This window comes from Ranitomeya variabilis, chromosome 1, assembly GCF_051348905.1.
Source record: "Ranitomeya variabilis isolate aRanVar5 chromosome 1, aRanVar5.hap1, whole genome shotgun sequence".
Classification (NCBI taxonomy): Eukaryota; Metazoa; Chordata; class Amphibia; order Anura; family Dendrobatidae; genus Ranitomeya; species Ranitomeya variabilis.
Window position 1 is genome coordinate 710,261,510 of NC_135232.1, and position 16,869 is coordinate 710,278,378.

Here is a 16,869-nt window from a genome sequence, read left to right on the forward strand (position 1 = left end):
GCCCTGATGGAGCTGCTTAGCCCATGCGGCTATCGACTTTGACACCCAGGTGGTGGCAAAAGCAGGCCACAATGTAGAAGCAGCAGCTTCAAAGGCTGACTTTGCAAAGGACTCTATGAGCCTGTCATTGGAGCCCTTGAGGGATGCTCCATCCGTGAGAGGGAGGACCGTGTTGGTGGATAGTCTGGAAACTGGAGGGTCCACAGTCAAAGAAGCGGTCCAGTTCAGGGGCTAAGGAATATAGAATCCCAAGTCGCTTCCCTCTTTGGAAGCGTCTGGTCGGGTTTTCCCGTTCCCTGGAAAGTACCAAATTCCCTATGAGGGGCAAAGACCTTTGGAGCTGGGCTCAACCATCTAAACAGAATCTCTTGTTCTGTGGGTTCCGTAGCGATATCCTTAATATTAAAGGTCTGGTTGACCATCACAATGAAGCTCTGGACCATGTCTCTCATAATACAGGCTTGGTCAGAATCCAGGTCCGAGTCATCCTCTGATGGTATATCAGAAACCGCCTCGCCTGATTCAGGGGAGGAGGATCGGGAAGAAGTTGTCCGCCAGGAGAGACTAGGGGGAGAGTGGGAGGAAGATCTAGAACAACACTACTGCTTAGATCTCTGATGGCCCCTGTTGGTAGGCAAAGCCAATGAGTCCTGTGATCCGCTAGCAATGGCAGAGGGCGGAACAGGCAATCTGTCAAGAACGGACACCAGGGTCTGTGACACCTTGGTGAGGTCTGCCACAGATTGTGACAGAGAGGTAGTCCACACTGGGATACCCTGAGGAAAAAGTCTGCCGACTTCGAAACGCGTTGGATAGGATAGTTCCTTTTCGGTTCTGTGTGCAGTTCTCAGCCGTTCACGTGTAACATCACGTGGTAGTGACGTCACACGAGGTCCTGCAGCTTCTCTGCGCCTCGTCGGCATTAAGCGGGTGGAAGCGCCGGCTCACGCTGAAGACTAAGGCTCATTATTAACGAGGTAAGGGGTGACTGTCACCGGCCGGGACAGATCTTTTTCACCCGTTCCTCACCTTTTTGGCAAAAAGAAAGAACGTTGGAAACACCATTACTGTTCAGCTATTCAGAAGATTCTGACTGCGCTACACGTGGCAACCTGTGATATCAATCCAGGAGACTTGGACTGCAACCGCCCGGTAAATATCAATATATATATTTTATAGCAAGCTAGCAACTAATTTTCAACTGGGCAACTCACGGTAGAGTACATGTTGGGTGACAATATTGTTTTCATTAATAGGTCTTCCTTGTAATCTACAGCGCAGATAGATATATATTTACTGCTTAGATCTCTGATGGCCCCTGTTGGTAGGCAAAGCCAATGAGTCATGCGATCCGCTAGCAATGGCAGAGGGCGGAACAGGCAATCTGTCAAGAACGGACACCAGGGTCTGTGACACCTTGGTGAGGTCTGCCACAGATTGTGACAGAGAGGTAGTCCACACTGGGATACACCGGATTACGTACCGGTAATGCTCTTTTATAGAGCCACGACAGCACCCACTGAGAGAGGGGATCCGCCCCTAGGAACAGGAAACCCTACGGAGAGATAAAAGGGGCGGTCCCCCTCGCTCCCACAGTTTGGGTTACAGAGATTGCGAGGAACCGCCCAACAGTTTTAGTAGGTAATTCTTATACCATCATTTATCTTAACGTAATTACGTATATTTACAAGAACCAATCACCCTTAACAGTGCTTATATGCAAATTAATATATATAAGGGAGGGAAGTGAAGGGGTGCTGTCGTGGCTCTATAAAAGAGCATTACCGGTACGTAATCCGGTGTTTTCTCTTCGCCACGACAGCACCCACTGAGAGACTTTCAGAGATAGTTATTTGTGGGGGATTATCGTGTTAAGAACTGATCTACCGAAACACAAGTCAGTGGAGGCAGATAAATCTAGTCTATAGTAACTATAGAAGGTAGTAGGAGAAGACCAGGTTGCGGCCTTACATATGAGTTCTATTGGAACCTCTGCTCGTTCAGCCCAAGATGATGCTATCGCCCGGGTGGAATGTGCCTTTACAGTCTCAGGTGGATTCTCCCCTTTAGACGAATAGGCCAGGTATATCGCTTCCCGAATCCATCGGGATAATGTGCCTTTTGTAACACCAGCTCCTTTCCTTTGACCCTGGAAGGAAACAAAGAGAGCCCTGCTCTTCCTCCAGGGACTAGTCCTGTCTAGATAAGTTATTACAGCCCTTCTCACATCTAAAGTATGGTACTTTTCTTCTTCCTGATTTGTAGGATTATTATAGAAGGTAGGAAGAAGAATTTCTTGAGATCTATGGAATTTAGTACACATTTTAGGTAGGTAGGAAGAGTCTGTTTTCAGGACAATTCTATCTGGAAATATTGACATAAAGGGAGGATCTACTGATAGTGCCTGCATGTCACTTACTCTTCTTGCCGATACTAAAGCGACAAGAAGAGCAGTCTTGAGGGAAACGTGTTTAATGTGAGCCGAGTGTAGAGGCTCGAAAGAGTGATCTGTCAAGGCTTCAAGGACTAAATTAACATCCCAAGGAGGTAAGCGGGGAATTTGAACTGGTTCTGATCTTTGGCAGGCTGAAATAAATCTGGCTATCCACCTATCACCCGCAACGTTGTGACTATACAGGGCCCCTAATGCAGAGACTTGTACCTTTAAGGTACTAACTGAAAGGCCTAAATCACGTCCTTTCTGGAGAAACTCTAAAATAGTAGAGACTGGAATTTCATTCGACAGGGCCGATGGATAGAGGCTTAGGAATTTTCTCCACACTCTTACATAGATAGATGTAGTGGATTTTTTCCTACTTAATAATAAGGTATTGATCACGTTATCAGAGAAGCCTCTTAATTTTAACAGCTGCCTCTCAAATTCCAGGCTGTCAATCGTAGACCCTTCACTTGAGGGTGGTTGAAGGGCCCCTGGAAGAGAAGATCCTGATCCTCTGGGAGAATCCATGGATCTGAGATGGACATGGCTCTGAGCAGGGAGAACCATGGTCTTTTCGGCCAAAACGGAGCAATAAGGATTATATTCGCTCTGTCCTCCCTTATCTTCCTGATCACTGTTGGAAGAAGTATCAGCGGAGGAAAGGCATATGCTTTCTGAAATGTCCATGGAACCTGGAGAGCATCGAGAATATCGGGATTGTCGGTTTGGAACATTGAAGCGAATCTATCTCGTAGCGAAGAGATCTATTTCGGGTATGCCCCATTTCATGGCTATCATTTTGAAAATCCGATGATTTAGAACCCACTCGCCCTGGTGGAGGGTATGACGACTGAGGAAGTCTGCTTTTGAGTTGTCCACTCCTCTGACATGAAGCGCTGATAGGGACGGAAGATGTTCTTCGGCCATAGTTAGGATGTCTTCGGCTATAGACATGAGAGAGCCTGATCTTGTTCCTCCTTGATGATTGATATAAGCTACTGATGTCATGTTGTCTGATAGAATTCTGGTATGTGTTCCGTGTAGCTGCGGAAGGAATTCACATAGGGCATGATAGATAGCTTTTAGCTCTCTTTTATTAGATGAGTCGTCTGACTCCGCAATTGACCATAGTCCTTGGACTAACTGGTCCCCAAAGTGTGCTCCCCAACCACTAGGACTGGCGTCCGTAAATATTGTGTTCGAGGGTTTAATTACCCAGGGAACTCCGGTAACCAGATGATTTGGTTCTAGCCACCAGTTTAGAGATTGGATTACTTCACTAGAAAGGGAGATTTTACCGTCCAAATGACCTTGTAATTTTACCTCTTCATGTAAAATTGCATACTGTAAACGCCTCGAATGGAACCGAGCCCAAGGTACAGCTGGGATACACGATGTGAAGGAGCCAAGAAGGGACATGCCTTCCCGCAAGGAAATTAAAGGTTTATTTATTACCGACTGGACCTTATTTCTAACCGTTATTTGTTTAGTTTCTGGGAGAAAACATCTCTGGCTTATAGAGTCTAATATAATCCCCAGAAATGTTTGCCGAGTTGTTGGGAATAGCCTAGATTTTTCCCAATTTATTAGCCACCCTAATCTCTGTAGAGTTGAAATCATATCACTCAATCGTTGCCGACATTGAGAAGGGGAATTTCCCACTACCAAAAGGTCGTCTAGGTATGGGATTATTAGGGTGTCTTTTAATCTTAGATATGACATTACCTCCGACATTAGTTTAGTGAATACTCTTGGGGCTATTGATAGTCCAAAGGGCATTGCTGTATACTGAAAGTGCCGAATACATCCCTTCAATACAATTGCCACGCGGAGATATTGTTGGTGTTCCATAAAGATTGGTAGATGATAATACGCATCTTTAAAGGTAAGGTACCGCGTTTGTAGATCATTAATAAATCACTGTAATGTAGCATAACATGCTGCTATAACCAAGTTTTAAATGCATGTGAAACAGATTTCGTGTGTTATATGTGTTTAAAGAAGGAACTGGGGGCTGACATCTTGGTGTCACAGCAGTTCACGACACTAACAGTGTCATTTTACAGCACCCCATGGACATAGGAGATAATAGACTGGCAAGGACCCTATCTATAACATTGGAGAGGTGTTAGCAGTGAGCTGGGCACGCCTCTGTGGGCTGCACAACTCACTGCTGTAGGTGTGACTAGCAGCCATTTTACTATAGCCCAGTGCTCTCTGCCCAGATACACTTACTCTCTATCACAGGAGCTTCATTCACTCCATTAAGCTGCATTCACAGCCTGCAGAGAGAGGTGACACCTGACACCTCTCAGCCATACAATGTATCTCTCCCCTCCCTCCACAATGCCTGGCCATTCACTGCAGACCTGGAGCTCCTTCTTATCTTACTGAGGGATGAGTCACAGACGGCTCTGCACAGACAATGCTGCTCCATACACACCACATAAACTCTATAGCTGTGCTTCTGATGCAGTAACTGCTGGTGATAGCAGATCACAGGGCAGTCACACACAAAATGGCTCTGCCCTGTGATGCTGCTCTTCATTCTGCCCCAGGGATACTAGACCACCCAAAAGGGGAGGGAAATGCTGATGTCAGCAGTTACTGCCCCGATTTTCCAGCTAACAGTAAAGCTGGTAAGTCTCACTATAGCTGCTTGAGGTCTAAAACGGAAAATGCTCCCCCTAGTGGTCAATATATATATTTGTAAGAAAATATATAATATTTTTCATATAGAAATGTTTGCAAACAGTGCAAACATTGCATTAATACATTTTATTTACTATTTTAACCCCTTCATGACCCAGCCTATTTTGGCCTTAATGACCTTGCCATTTTTTGCAATTCTGACCAGTGTCCCTTTATGAGGTAATAACTCAGGAACGCTTCAATGGATCCTTGCGGTTCTGAGATTGTTTTTTCGTGACATATTGGGCTTCATGTTAGTGGTAAATTTAGGTCGATAATTTCTGAGTTTATTTGTGAAAAAAACGGAAATTTGGCGAAAATTTTGAAAATTTCGCAATTTTCACATTTTGAATTTTTATTCTGTTAAACCAGAGAGTTATGTGACACAAAATAGTTAATAAATAACATTACCCACATGTCTACTTTACATCAGCACAATTTTGGAAAGAAATTTTTTTTTTGCTAGGAAGTTATAAGGGTTAAAATTTGACCAGTGATTTCTCATTTTTACAACAAAATTTACAAAACCATTTTTTTTAGGGACCACCTCACATTTGAAGTCAGTTTGAGGGTTCTATATGGCTGAAAATACCCAAAAGTGACACCATTCTAAAAACTGCACCCCTCAAGGTGCTCAAAACCACATTCAAGAAGTTTATTAACCCTTCAGGTGTTTCACAGCAGCAGAAGCAACATGGAAGGAAAAAATGAACATTTGACTTTTTAGTCACAAAAATGATCTTTTAGCAACAATTTTTTTATTTTCCCAAGGGTAAAAGGAGAAACTGGACCACAAAAGTTGTTGTCCAATTTGTCCTGAGTACGTTGATACCTCATATGTGGGGGTAAACCACTGTTTGTGGGCACGGCAGGGCTCGGAAGCGAAGGAGCGCCATTTGACTTTTTCAATGAAAAATTGGCTCCAATCTTTAGCGGACACCATGTCGCGTTTGGAGAGCCCCCGTGTGCCTAAACATTGGAGCTCCCCCACAAGTGACCCCATTTTGGAAACTAGACGCCCCAAGGAACTTATCTAGATGCATAGTGAGCACTTTAATCCCCCAGGTGCTTCACAAATTGATCCGTAAAAATGAAAAAGTACTTTTTTTTCACAAAAAATTTTTTTAGCCTCAATTTTTTCATTTTCACATGGGCAACAGGATAAAATGGATCCTAAAATTTGTTGGGCAATTTCTCCTGAGTACGCCGATACCTCATATGTGGGGGTAAACCACTGTTTGGGTGCACGGCAAGGCTCGGAAGGGAAGGCGCGCCATTTGACTTTTTGAATGAAAAATTATCTCCATCGTTAGCGGACACCATGTCGCGTTTGGAGAGACCCTGTGTGCCTAAACATTGAAGCTCCCCCACATGTGACCCCATTTTGGAAACTAGACCCCCCAAGGAACTTATCTAGATGCATAGTGAGCACTTTAAACTCTCAGGTGCTTCACAAATTGATCCGTAAAAAATGAAAAAGTACTTTTTTTTCACAAAAAAATTTTTTTAGCCTCAATTTTTTCATTTTCACATGGGCAACAGGATAAAATGGATCCTAAAATTTGTTGGGCAATTTCTCTTGAGTACGCCGATACCTCATACGTGGGGGTAAACCACTGTTTGGGTGCACGGCAAGGCTTGGAAGGGAAGGCGCGCCATTTGACTTTTTCAATGGAAAATTAGCTCCAATCGTTAGTGGACACCATGTTGCGTTCGGAGAGCCCCTGTGTGCCTAAACATTAGAGCTCCCCTACAAGTGACCCCATTTTGGAAACTAGACCCCCCAAGGAACTAATCTAGATGTATAGTGAGCACTTAAAACCCCCAGGTGCTTCACAGAAGTTTATAACGCAGAGCCATGAAAATAAAAAAATATTTTTCTTTCCTCAAAAATGATTTTTAGCCCGGAGTTTTTTATTTTCCCAAGGATAATAGGAGAAATTGGACCCCAAATGTTGTTGTCCAGTTTGTCCTGAGTACGATGATACCCCATATGTGGGGGTAAACCACTGTTTGGGCACACGGCAGGGCTCGGAAGGGAAGGCACGCCATTTGGCTTTTTGAATGGAAAATTAGCTCCAATCATTAGCAGACACCATGTCGCGTTTGGAGAGCCCCTGTGTGCCTAAACATTGGAGCTCCCACACAAGTGACCCCATTTTGGAAACTAGACCTCCCAAGGAACTAATCTAGATGTGTGGTGAGCACTTTGAACCCTCAAGTGCTTCACAGAAGTTTATAACGCAGAGCCATGAAAATATAAAATTATTTTTCTTTCCTCAAAAATGATTTTTTAACCCACAATTTTTTATTTTCCCCAAGGGTAACAGGAGAAATTGGACCCCAAAAGTTGTTGTGCAGTTTCTCCTGAGTACGCTGATACCCCATATGTGGGGGTAAACCACTGTTTTGGCACACGTCGGGGAGCGGAAGGGAAGTAGTGACGTTTTGAAATGCAGACTTTAATGGAATGCTCTGCGGGCGTCACGTTGCGTTTGCAGAGCCCCTGATGTGCCTAAACAGTAGGAACTCCCCACAATTGACCCCACTTTGGAAACTAGACCCCCAAGGGAACTTATCTAGATGTGTGGTGAGCACTTTGAACCCCCAAGTGCTTCACAGAAGTTTATAACGCAGAGACGTGAAAATAAAAAATGTGTTTTCTTTCCTCAAAAATATTTTTTTAGCCCAGAATTTTTTAATTTTCCCAAGGGTAACAGGAAAAATTTGACCCCAAAAGTTGTTGTCCAGTTTCTCCTGAGTACGCTGATACCCCATATGTGGGGGTAAACCACTGTTTGGGCACATGGCGGGGCTCGGAAGGGAAGTAGTGACGATTTGGAATGCAGACTTTGATGGAATGGTCTGCGGGAATCATGTTATGTTTGCAGAGCCCCTGATGTGCCTAAACAGTAGAAACCCCCCACAAGTGACCCCATTTTGGAGACTAGACCCCCCAAGGAACTTATCTAGATGTGTGGTGAGCACGTTCAACCCCCAAGTGCTTCACAGAAGTTTACAACGCAGAGCCGTGAAAATAAAAAATCATTTTTCTTTCCTCAAAAAAGATGTTTTAGCAAGCAATTGTTTATTTTCACAAGGGTAACAGGAGAAATTGGACCCCAATATTTGTTGCCCAGTTTGTTGTGAGTACGCTGGTACCCCATATGTGGGGGTAAACCACTGTTTGGGCGCACGTCAGGGCTCGGAAGGGAAGTAGTGACATTTGAAATGCAGACTTTGATGGAATGGTCTGCGGGCGTCACGTTGCATTTGCAGAGCCCCTGATGTGCCTAAACAGTAGAAACACCCCACAAGTGACCCCATTTTGGAAACTAGACCCCAAAAGGATCTTATCTAGATGTGTGGTGAGCACTTTCAACCCCCAAGTGTTTCACATAAGTTTATAACGTAGAGCCGTGAAAATAAAAAATAATTGTTCTTTCCTCAAAATTATGTTTTAGCAAGTATTTTTTTATTTTTGCAAGGGTAACAGGAGAAATTGGACCCCAATAGTTGTTGCCCAGTTTGTCCTGAGTACGCTGGTATCCCATATGTGGGGGTAAACCACTGTTTGGGCGCACGTCGGGGCTTGGAAGGGAGGGCGCACCATTTGACTTTTTGAACGCAAGATTGGCTGGAATCATTGGTGGCGCCATGTTGCGTTTGGAGACCCCTGATGTGCCTAAACAGTGGAAACCCCTCAATTCTAACTTCAACACTAACCCCAACACACCCCTAACCCTAATCCCAACTGTAGCCATAATCCTAATCACAACCCTAACCCCAACACACCCCTAACCACAACCCTAACCCCAACACACCCGTAACCCTAAATCCAACCCTAATCCTAACCCTAATCCCAACCCTACCCACAACTGTAACCCCAACACAACCCTAACCCTATCCTTAACCCTAACCACAAGCCTAATCTTAACCCTATTTCCAACCCTAGCCCTAATTCCAACCCTAAGGGTACCGTCTCACATAACGATTTACCAACGATCACGACCAGCAATACGACCTGGCCGTGATCGTTGGAAAGTCATTGTGTGGTCGCTGGGGAGCTGTCACACAGACCGCTCTCCAGCGACCAACGATGCCAAGGTCCCGGGTAACCAGGGTAAACATCGGGTTACTAAGCGCAGGGCCGCGCTTAGTAACCCGATGTTTACCGTGGTTACCAGCGTAAAAGTAAAAAAAAAAAACGTACATACTCACATTTTGGTGTCCTTCAGGTCCCTTGCCGTCTGCTTCCCGCTCTGACTGAGTGCCGCCGTACAGTGAGAGCAGAGCGCAGCGGTGACGTCACTGCTGTGCTGTGCTCTCACTTTCCGGCCCGCAGACAGTCAGAGCGGGAAGCAGACGGCAAGGGACCTGAAGGACACCGAAATGTGAGTATGTACGTTTTTTTTTTTTTTACTTTTACGCTGGTAACCACGGTAAACATCGAGTTACTAAGCGCGGCCCTGCGCTTAGTAACCCGATGTTTACCCTGGTTACAAGTGAACGCATCGCTGGATAGCTGTCACACACAACGATCCAGCGATGACAGCGGGAGATCCAGCGACGAAAGAAAGTTCCAAACGATCTGCTACGACGTACGATTCTCAGCAGGGTCCCTGATCGCTGCTGCGTGTCAGACACAGCGATATCGTATGGATATCGCTGGAACGTCACGGATCGTACCGTCGTAGCGATCAAAGTGCCACTGTGAGACGGTACCCTAACTCTAATTCCAACCCTAACCCTAAGGCTATGTGCCCACTTTGCGGATTCGTGTGAGATTTTTCCGCACCATTTTTGAAAAATCCGCAGGTAAAAGGCACTGCGTTTTACCTACGGATTTACAGCGGATTTCCAGTGTTTTTTTGTGCGGATTTCACCTGCGGATTCCTATTGAGGAACAGGTGTAAAACGCTGCGGAATCCGCACAAAATTGACATGCTGCGGAAAATACACAGCGTTTCCGCACGGTATTTTCCGCACCATGGGCACAGCAGATTTGGTTTTCCATAGGTGTACATGGTACTGTAAACCTGATGGAAAACTGCTACGAATTCGCAGCGGCCAATCCGCTGCGGATCCGCGGCCGATCCGCGGCCGATCCGCTGCGGATCCGCGGCAATCCGCTGCGGATTCGCAGCCAAATCCGCACTGTGTGCACATGCCCTAACCCTACCCCTAACCCTAACCCTACCCCTAATTCTAACCCTAATTCTAACCCTAGTTCTAACCCTAACCCTAGCAGAAAAAAAAAAAAATATTTTATTTATTTTTATTATTGTCCCTATGGGGGTGATAAAGGGGGGTCATTTACTTTTTTTTCATTTTGATCACTGCGATAGGCTATATCGCAGTGATCAAAATACTTCTGAAATGAATCTGCCAGCCGGCAGACTCTGCGGGCGCAGTGCGCATGCGCCCGCCATATTGGAAGATGGCGGCGCCCATGGAGAAGCCGGACGGACATCGGGAGGCCCGGTAAGTATGAAGGGGGGGTGATCGGATCACGGGGGGGGGGACCGGAGCACAGGGGGGGGGGACCGGAGCACAGGGAGGGGGCACCGGAGCACGGGGGGAGCGGACAGGAGGACGGAGGAGCGGACAGAACGAATTAGGGGGGCGGACTGCGCACCGGAGCACTGGGGGGGCGATCGGTGGGGTGGGGTGGGGGCAGATTAGGTTTTCCAGCCATGGCCGATGATATTGCAGCATCGGCCATGGCTGGATTGTAATATTTCACCGTTTTTTTGGGTGAAATATTACAAATCGCTCTGATTGGCAGTTTCACTTTCAACAGTCAATCAGAGCGATCGTAGCCACGGGGGGGTGAAGCCACCCCCCCTGGGCTGAAGCACCACTCCCCCTGTCTCTGCAGATCGGGTGAAATCGGAGTTAACCCCTTCACCCGATCTGCAGGGACGCGATCATTCTGTGACACAGCATATGCGTCACAGGTCGGGAAGGGGTTAAGCTTAATTTCACAAAAAAACAAACTACAAGAAAACTGGTGGCACCTTCCCTTTAAGGTCAAGAACCGTCATAAAGCAATGGGGAAACAGGAGTTTTATGGTGGATCGGATAGACTCCATTTTAAAGGTTTGATTTTCTAAGAAGGTGTTTAACTTTCTAAGGTTTATAATGGTTCTGAATGATCCATCCGGTTTTGGTATTAAAAATAAAGGGGAATAAAACCCTTTACCCTCCTGAAGAAATGGAACTTCCACCAAAACCCCCTTGGATAGAAGATTCATTACTTCTTGCTCCAATGCCTCCTGTTGCGATTGTGATTTTAATGAAGTCAATAGAAATGAGTCCGGAGGGACTCGGGAAAATTTTAATTTTAAGCCAGAGGTGACGAGATTATTTGCCCAACTGTTTGATGTTATCTGCCGCCATTTATCAGAGAAGGAGGACAATCTACCTCCCACAGGTAGATCCGCTCTAACGGGGTTTGTCCTCAGGTTTGAAAGGGCGCTTCCCAAAGAATGCACCTCTTTGTTTGGTGTCTCTAGTGGCCCAGCGGTCTTGGTTCTTAAAATCTTTCCTTCTATTAAACACGGGCTTCCGGAACGCTCTCCTATAGGACGGAAGGTAATTATTATTAGGGAAGCCCTTCTTTCTCTCTCCCGCTTTGGTTAAGATCTCGTCCAGTTTAGTACCAAACAGGTACTCACCCTGACATGGGAGGCCACACAATTTGGATTTTGTCTGGGGGTCACCCTTCCATCCTTTAAGCCACAGGGCTCTACGTGCTGCATTCGTGAGGCCCGCTGACTTGGCTGCCAAGCGTATGGAGTCAGCAGATGAGTCCGCCAGGAAGGCTGTAGCCCCTCTGATCAGGGGTATAGAGGACATTAATTTGTCTCTAGAGAGACCGCTTTTTAGTCCTTCCTCCAAGTCATTCAGCCAGACTAGCATGGACCTGGCGGTGCATGTAGCCGATATTGCCGGCCTAAAGGCTCCCGTACATGACTCCCAGGCTCTTTTTAAAAGAGAGTCGGTTTTACGGTCCAGTGGGTCTTGCAATGAGCCCGAATCCTCCACAGGCAGTGAGGATTTTTTGGATGTGGATGCCACTGCTGCATCCACCTTCGGGGCTTTTGACCATGATGAGAATTCTTCATCATTGAAGGGATAACGCCTTTTTGAGGTTGGTGGTAAACCCCTTTGCCCCTGGCTTTCCCACTCTTTTTTGATTAGATCTTTTACCGCTGCCATTACAGGAAAGGAGGGCCTTTTCCTTTCTGACAGACCAGCGAACATAATATCCTGCTGCGTTCTAGGGACCTTAGAATCCTCAATGCCCATGGTGTTGCAAACGGATTTTACCAGGTTATCGATGCTATCGGTGGGAAAGCATGTATCTTGATCCTCATCTGAGGAAACGTATTCGCGGGAGATGTCAGAGTCTGCATTTTCTCTATCAGACGACTGGTCAGACATAGGGGAAACATACCCCTTTCTTCCCTTAGTACGCGGCTCTTTGTCAGAACCACGTAGGGCTCGTAATTCTTCCCTGATCATGACTCTAATGTCTTCTGATTTAACCGAGGCTTCTTCCCGTAAGGTAGAGTCAATACACGGTTTACAAAGCCCCTTTTTGTGACTATCCGGAAGGGGCTGGAGACATAACGCACACTGCCTGTGTTTCGTTTTTTCAGTCCTTTTGGCCTAGGGTGTATAGAGGGAGAGGGAACAATAATCAGCCTAATAGGGTAGATATACACTCACCCCAGTGAAGCTGTCTGTGGAGGTACCGGCTGATGAGGAGGAGACTGAGGCACAGGTTGAGGAATAGCTCGATCCGACTTGCTCTTCCTAGAAGATCCGCTCTGTTTAGAGCGGCTGGTGCTGGCATGGCTGCGTGGAGTGGATGCGGTGGCTTCAATAGAAGACATCCCAGGGTCCTGCGCAGAATCCATAGTGGATGCCGGGGCGATATTGCCGGCGTCTTTTCACATGGGGGCCGCCATCTCCATGCGCCTGCGCTGCCACCGGTATCAGCGCAGGCGCCGTCCTCCTCCTCCATAACCCCGGAAGCTTACCTGTACTTCCGGGGGAATACACTGGGGCTCCACGCTGTCTATGCACCCGCCGACCGTACCACAGCGCTTGCTCCCGCAGACGATTCCGGATGGCACCTCGTGAGCCAGCAACCGCCCGTCCTGGCCTCACGGCGTCTGCCAGCAGAGGGGGGAAACTGAGCCAGGACCCCCGACGCCGCTTCCAGCTCTGGAGCCCTTGCCGTCCTCAAAGGTAAACTGCGCAAGCGGCATCCAGGCTAGGCATCCTCTTCTCTCTGTGGATTCCCGTAGGAACAGGAAACCAAACTGTGGGAGCGAGGGGGACCGCCCCTTTTATCTCTCCGTAGGGTTTCCTGTTCCTAGGGGCGGATCCCCTCTCTCAGTGGGTGCTGTCGTGGCGAAGAGAAAAGAGGCACCACTCTCTCCTGGGGCAGTAGGGGACTCCTGGGTAGCAGGCTCGAGGGGGGCTGCTACAGTCCTGACAGAGGGGAGAAGACTGACCTGAAGGAAGTTTGTAATTACAAGAAGAGCAGACAAAGTGACAAGAGCAGAGGAAGAAGAAGCAGGAGGGTGAGAGCCCTCCCCTTAGGATTAGGCATGTTAGAGGGCAGAACCACTAACTAATGCCAGAAGGTTAGGACAGTAAAGAATATGCGGAGGAGAGTGTCAGACTGCAGAGCAGAGCTACTCATGGGAAGGTGCAGGTCCAGAAGTCTGCTTCCAGGCTGTAAAGGGCTCCAGGAGACCAGCAGGGCTGCAGGAGGATTGCACAAGGGATACAGAACTTCCTGCAGACGAATGCCACCTTCCGGGTCCAGATGCTGGCAAATGGCGACTGCAGGGAGGAAGAGGAGGGCCCACAGGGAGAAAAAGAGGGCACAGATTCCGCGCCACTGAAGGGGAAGAAGGGGGCATGCACAGAAAAACCTGCAAGATGAGGCTGGAGGAAGGGGCGGGGCTAACTGCCGCTGCCAGGAGAAGGGGACGTGACTGAAACGGGTGGGAGATAAGCCCGCCCGATGATGCCGGGAAGAGGGGCTAACCGCCCGGGCTAGGCCGTGCTGAAGTCGGAGCCTAGAATACAAAAAGGTGGCCAACAAGACAGGAGAGGACAGCGCAGAGCCTCCAAAGTTAACAAACAGGCAATCCCTGCATGTGTTCAGGCTGTCTAACAGCCACAAGTCATGCAGCTGCGGGGACTGAAACATAATCTAAGAGCATGCCCAAGATACTTGATGAACACCCGAGCATGCTCAGAAAACTCGAGTTTCACACTCGCTCATCACTAATTCTGTTGTCTACCAAAAGATCCTGACGGAGAATGTCCGGCCATCTTACCGTTATAAGGTTTAGGGGGCAATCACTTTATCACACAGGGACCTGAAGGTTTGGATTTCTTTTTCCCTTAATAAAGACCTTCATTTATAAACTGCATTTTGTGTTTACTTATGTTACCTATGTCTAATATTTGCATTTGTTAGCTGATCTGAAACATTTCAGTGTGACAAACATGGAAAAGGACAGGAAATCAGGAAGGGGCAGACACTTTCACATAGCTGTAGATGAGCTCTCTATAGATGATATTTCCATACCTTGACGACGTCCTCCAGCGTGTGCACGGCATCATCCACGGCCACCAGGTAATGAGTCCTCGGCCTCTGGTCCACTATGTTCTGCACCACGCTGTAATCAGCACATACATACGTTATTACATGTCATCCAGCGGCTCTCACTTCCCCGCGGCATGGTGCGAGGTGCTGTTGACGTGGCTTCTGTTGTGATGTGACTTCTGTCGGCCACGTGTCAGATATAGGTCTTGTTCACCTGCCCTATTACTTAGGATAAGACTGGACACACCAGCAGCAGCTCTCACCTCCTGATGTGAGGGCCTCTGGACAACCCTATAACAGGAATCTTGGCATATAAGCTGGTGGCCTCTCCTCAGTGTTATGTGACTGATGGGAATTCACTGTATCAAGGGGAAAAAGGGCCTCACTGAAGGAGTGGAAACAGCGCCACTCAGGTCCACATGGCTGTGTTTAGTATGGCCCCTCAGCACCAGCTTATAGTGACCATCCAACATATGTCATGTAGTCACTCCACCTGGTGCCCTCTGCTGATATCGGCGATCCCCTCCCCCTGCACCCACGGAGCAGGGGGAGTTTTTGACACCTAATCTGATAGCAGCATGGTGTAGGGGCAGAGGCCCTGATTCCAGTGATGTGTCACTTACTGGGCTGCTGGCTGTAGTTTTGATAAAATCCCCAATTTATCAGCAAGAGATTATGACTAGAGGACTAGTAAACCTACTGTCAAGTAGTCTAACCCAGCCCCCAACACTGATTGGCAGCTTTCTGCCTATACACAGTCTACACAGAAAGCAGCCAATCAATGGTGTGGGTGGGGTTATACAGGGCTCAGCATTCAGAGCACTGCTACAACTGCAGCACAGAAAGCTTGGATTTTATCAAAACTACAGTTATAAGCCCAGTGAGTGACATATCATTGGAATCAGGGTCTCTGCACCTACATCATTTTGTCCTCAGATTAGGTAACAGAAACCTGGTCACAGATTCCCCTTAACCCCTTCCCAATGAAGTTGAGCTGCAGTAACAAAAACGGCTGCCTGTCTAGAGGTGGCGCTGTGCACTGAAGAAGCCATTGATGAAGAGTAGCAGAAATCTTTACCCGGCCAAATCCGCAACATGGATCATTGGGACGATATTCTGTCCATCTCCATAGATGGATATTGCAGACGTCTCCCCCATCCAGGCCTCCTACAACCAGGAAAGAAACACAGAGTCATCACAATGTGATTGTACAGATATGTAAGATACAAAGGTGCCCTTCTTCTACAGAGCCTATGAATGACTCTGGTTCTTCTCAGAGACTTACTTTAAAGATTGTATGAAGAATGCCTTCTTCTGCTCCATACGGGATCCCGGATGCAATTACATAAGTGGAAAATTTGCTTTTGTTCTGCGCAAGAGATAAAAATGATAGTCAATGCTTCAATAAATAGGTTGAAAAGTAGCAAACACAATCCTCAAAATGTAACTGCAATTCTGCTGATCACCATCAGGTGGCACTACTGGCTCTTTTTTAGCAATAGAGATTAAGCATCATTGTGTCAATTGCGGGAATGTGGGGTCACATAATACTCACAGTCAGTCAGCCGCACGTTCTCCCCCACCCCCCACATAATACTCACAGTCAGTCAGCCGCATGTTCTCCCCTACCCCCCACATAATACTCACAGTCAGTCAGCCGCACGTTCTCCCCCACTCCCCACATAATACTCACAGTCAGTCAGCCGCATGTTCTCCCCTACCCCCACATAATACTCACAGTCAGTCAGCCGCACGTTCTCCCCCACCCCCACATAATACTCACAGTCAGTCAGCCGCACGTTCTCCCCCACCCCCCACATAATACTCACAGTCAGTCAGCCGCACGTTCTCCCCCACTCCCCACATAATACTCACAGTCAGTCAGCCGCATGTTCTCCCCTACCCCCACATAATACTCACAGTCAGTCAGCCGCACGTTCTCCCCCACCCCCCACATAATACTCACAGTCAGTCAGCCGCACGTTCTCCCCCACCCCCCACATAATACTCACAGTCAGTCAGCCGCATGTTCTCCGCTGCCCCCACATAACACTCACAGTCAGTCAGCCGCATGTTCTCCCCTACCGCCCACATAACA

The 16,869-nt window shown here is 47.5% G+C and overlaps 1 protein-coding gene across 2 annotated transcripts in view; it reads right to left on the reverse strand.

The window, feature by feature from the left end:
• AK7 (adenylate kinase 7) overlaps positions 1 to 16,869 on the reverse strand; it is a 46,723-nt gene that overhangs the window by 24,126 nt on the left and 5,728 nt on the right. For both annotated transcript variants that reach the window (XM_077267363.1, XM_077267364.1), the window contains exons 6-8: positions 16,057 to 16,140; positions 15,850 to 15,938; positions 14,754 to 14,844 (exon numbers count right to left, since the gene is read on the reverse strand). In XM_077267363.1, the coding sequence (XP_077123478.1) occupies positions 14,754 to 14,844; positions 15,850 to 15,938; positions 16,057 to 16,140 (264 nt within the window). The remainder of the gene's footprint in view (positions 1 to 14,753; positions 14,845 to 15,849; positions 15,939 to 16,056; positions 16,141 to 16,869) is intronic.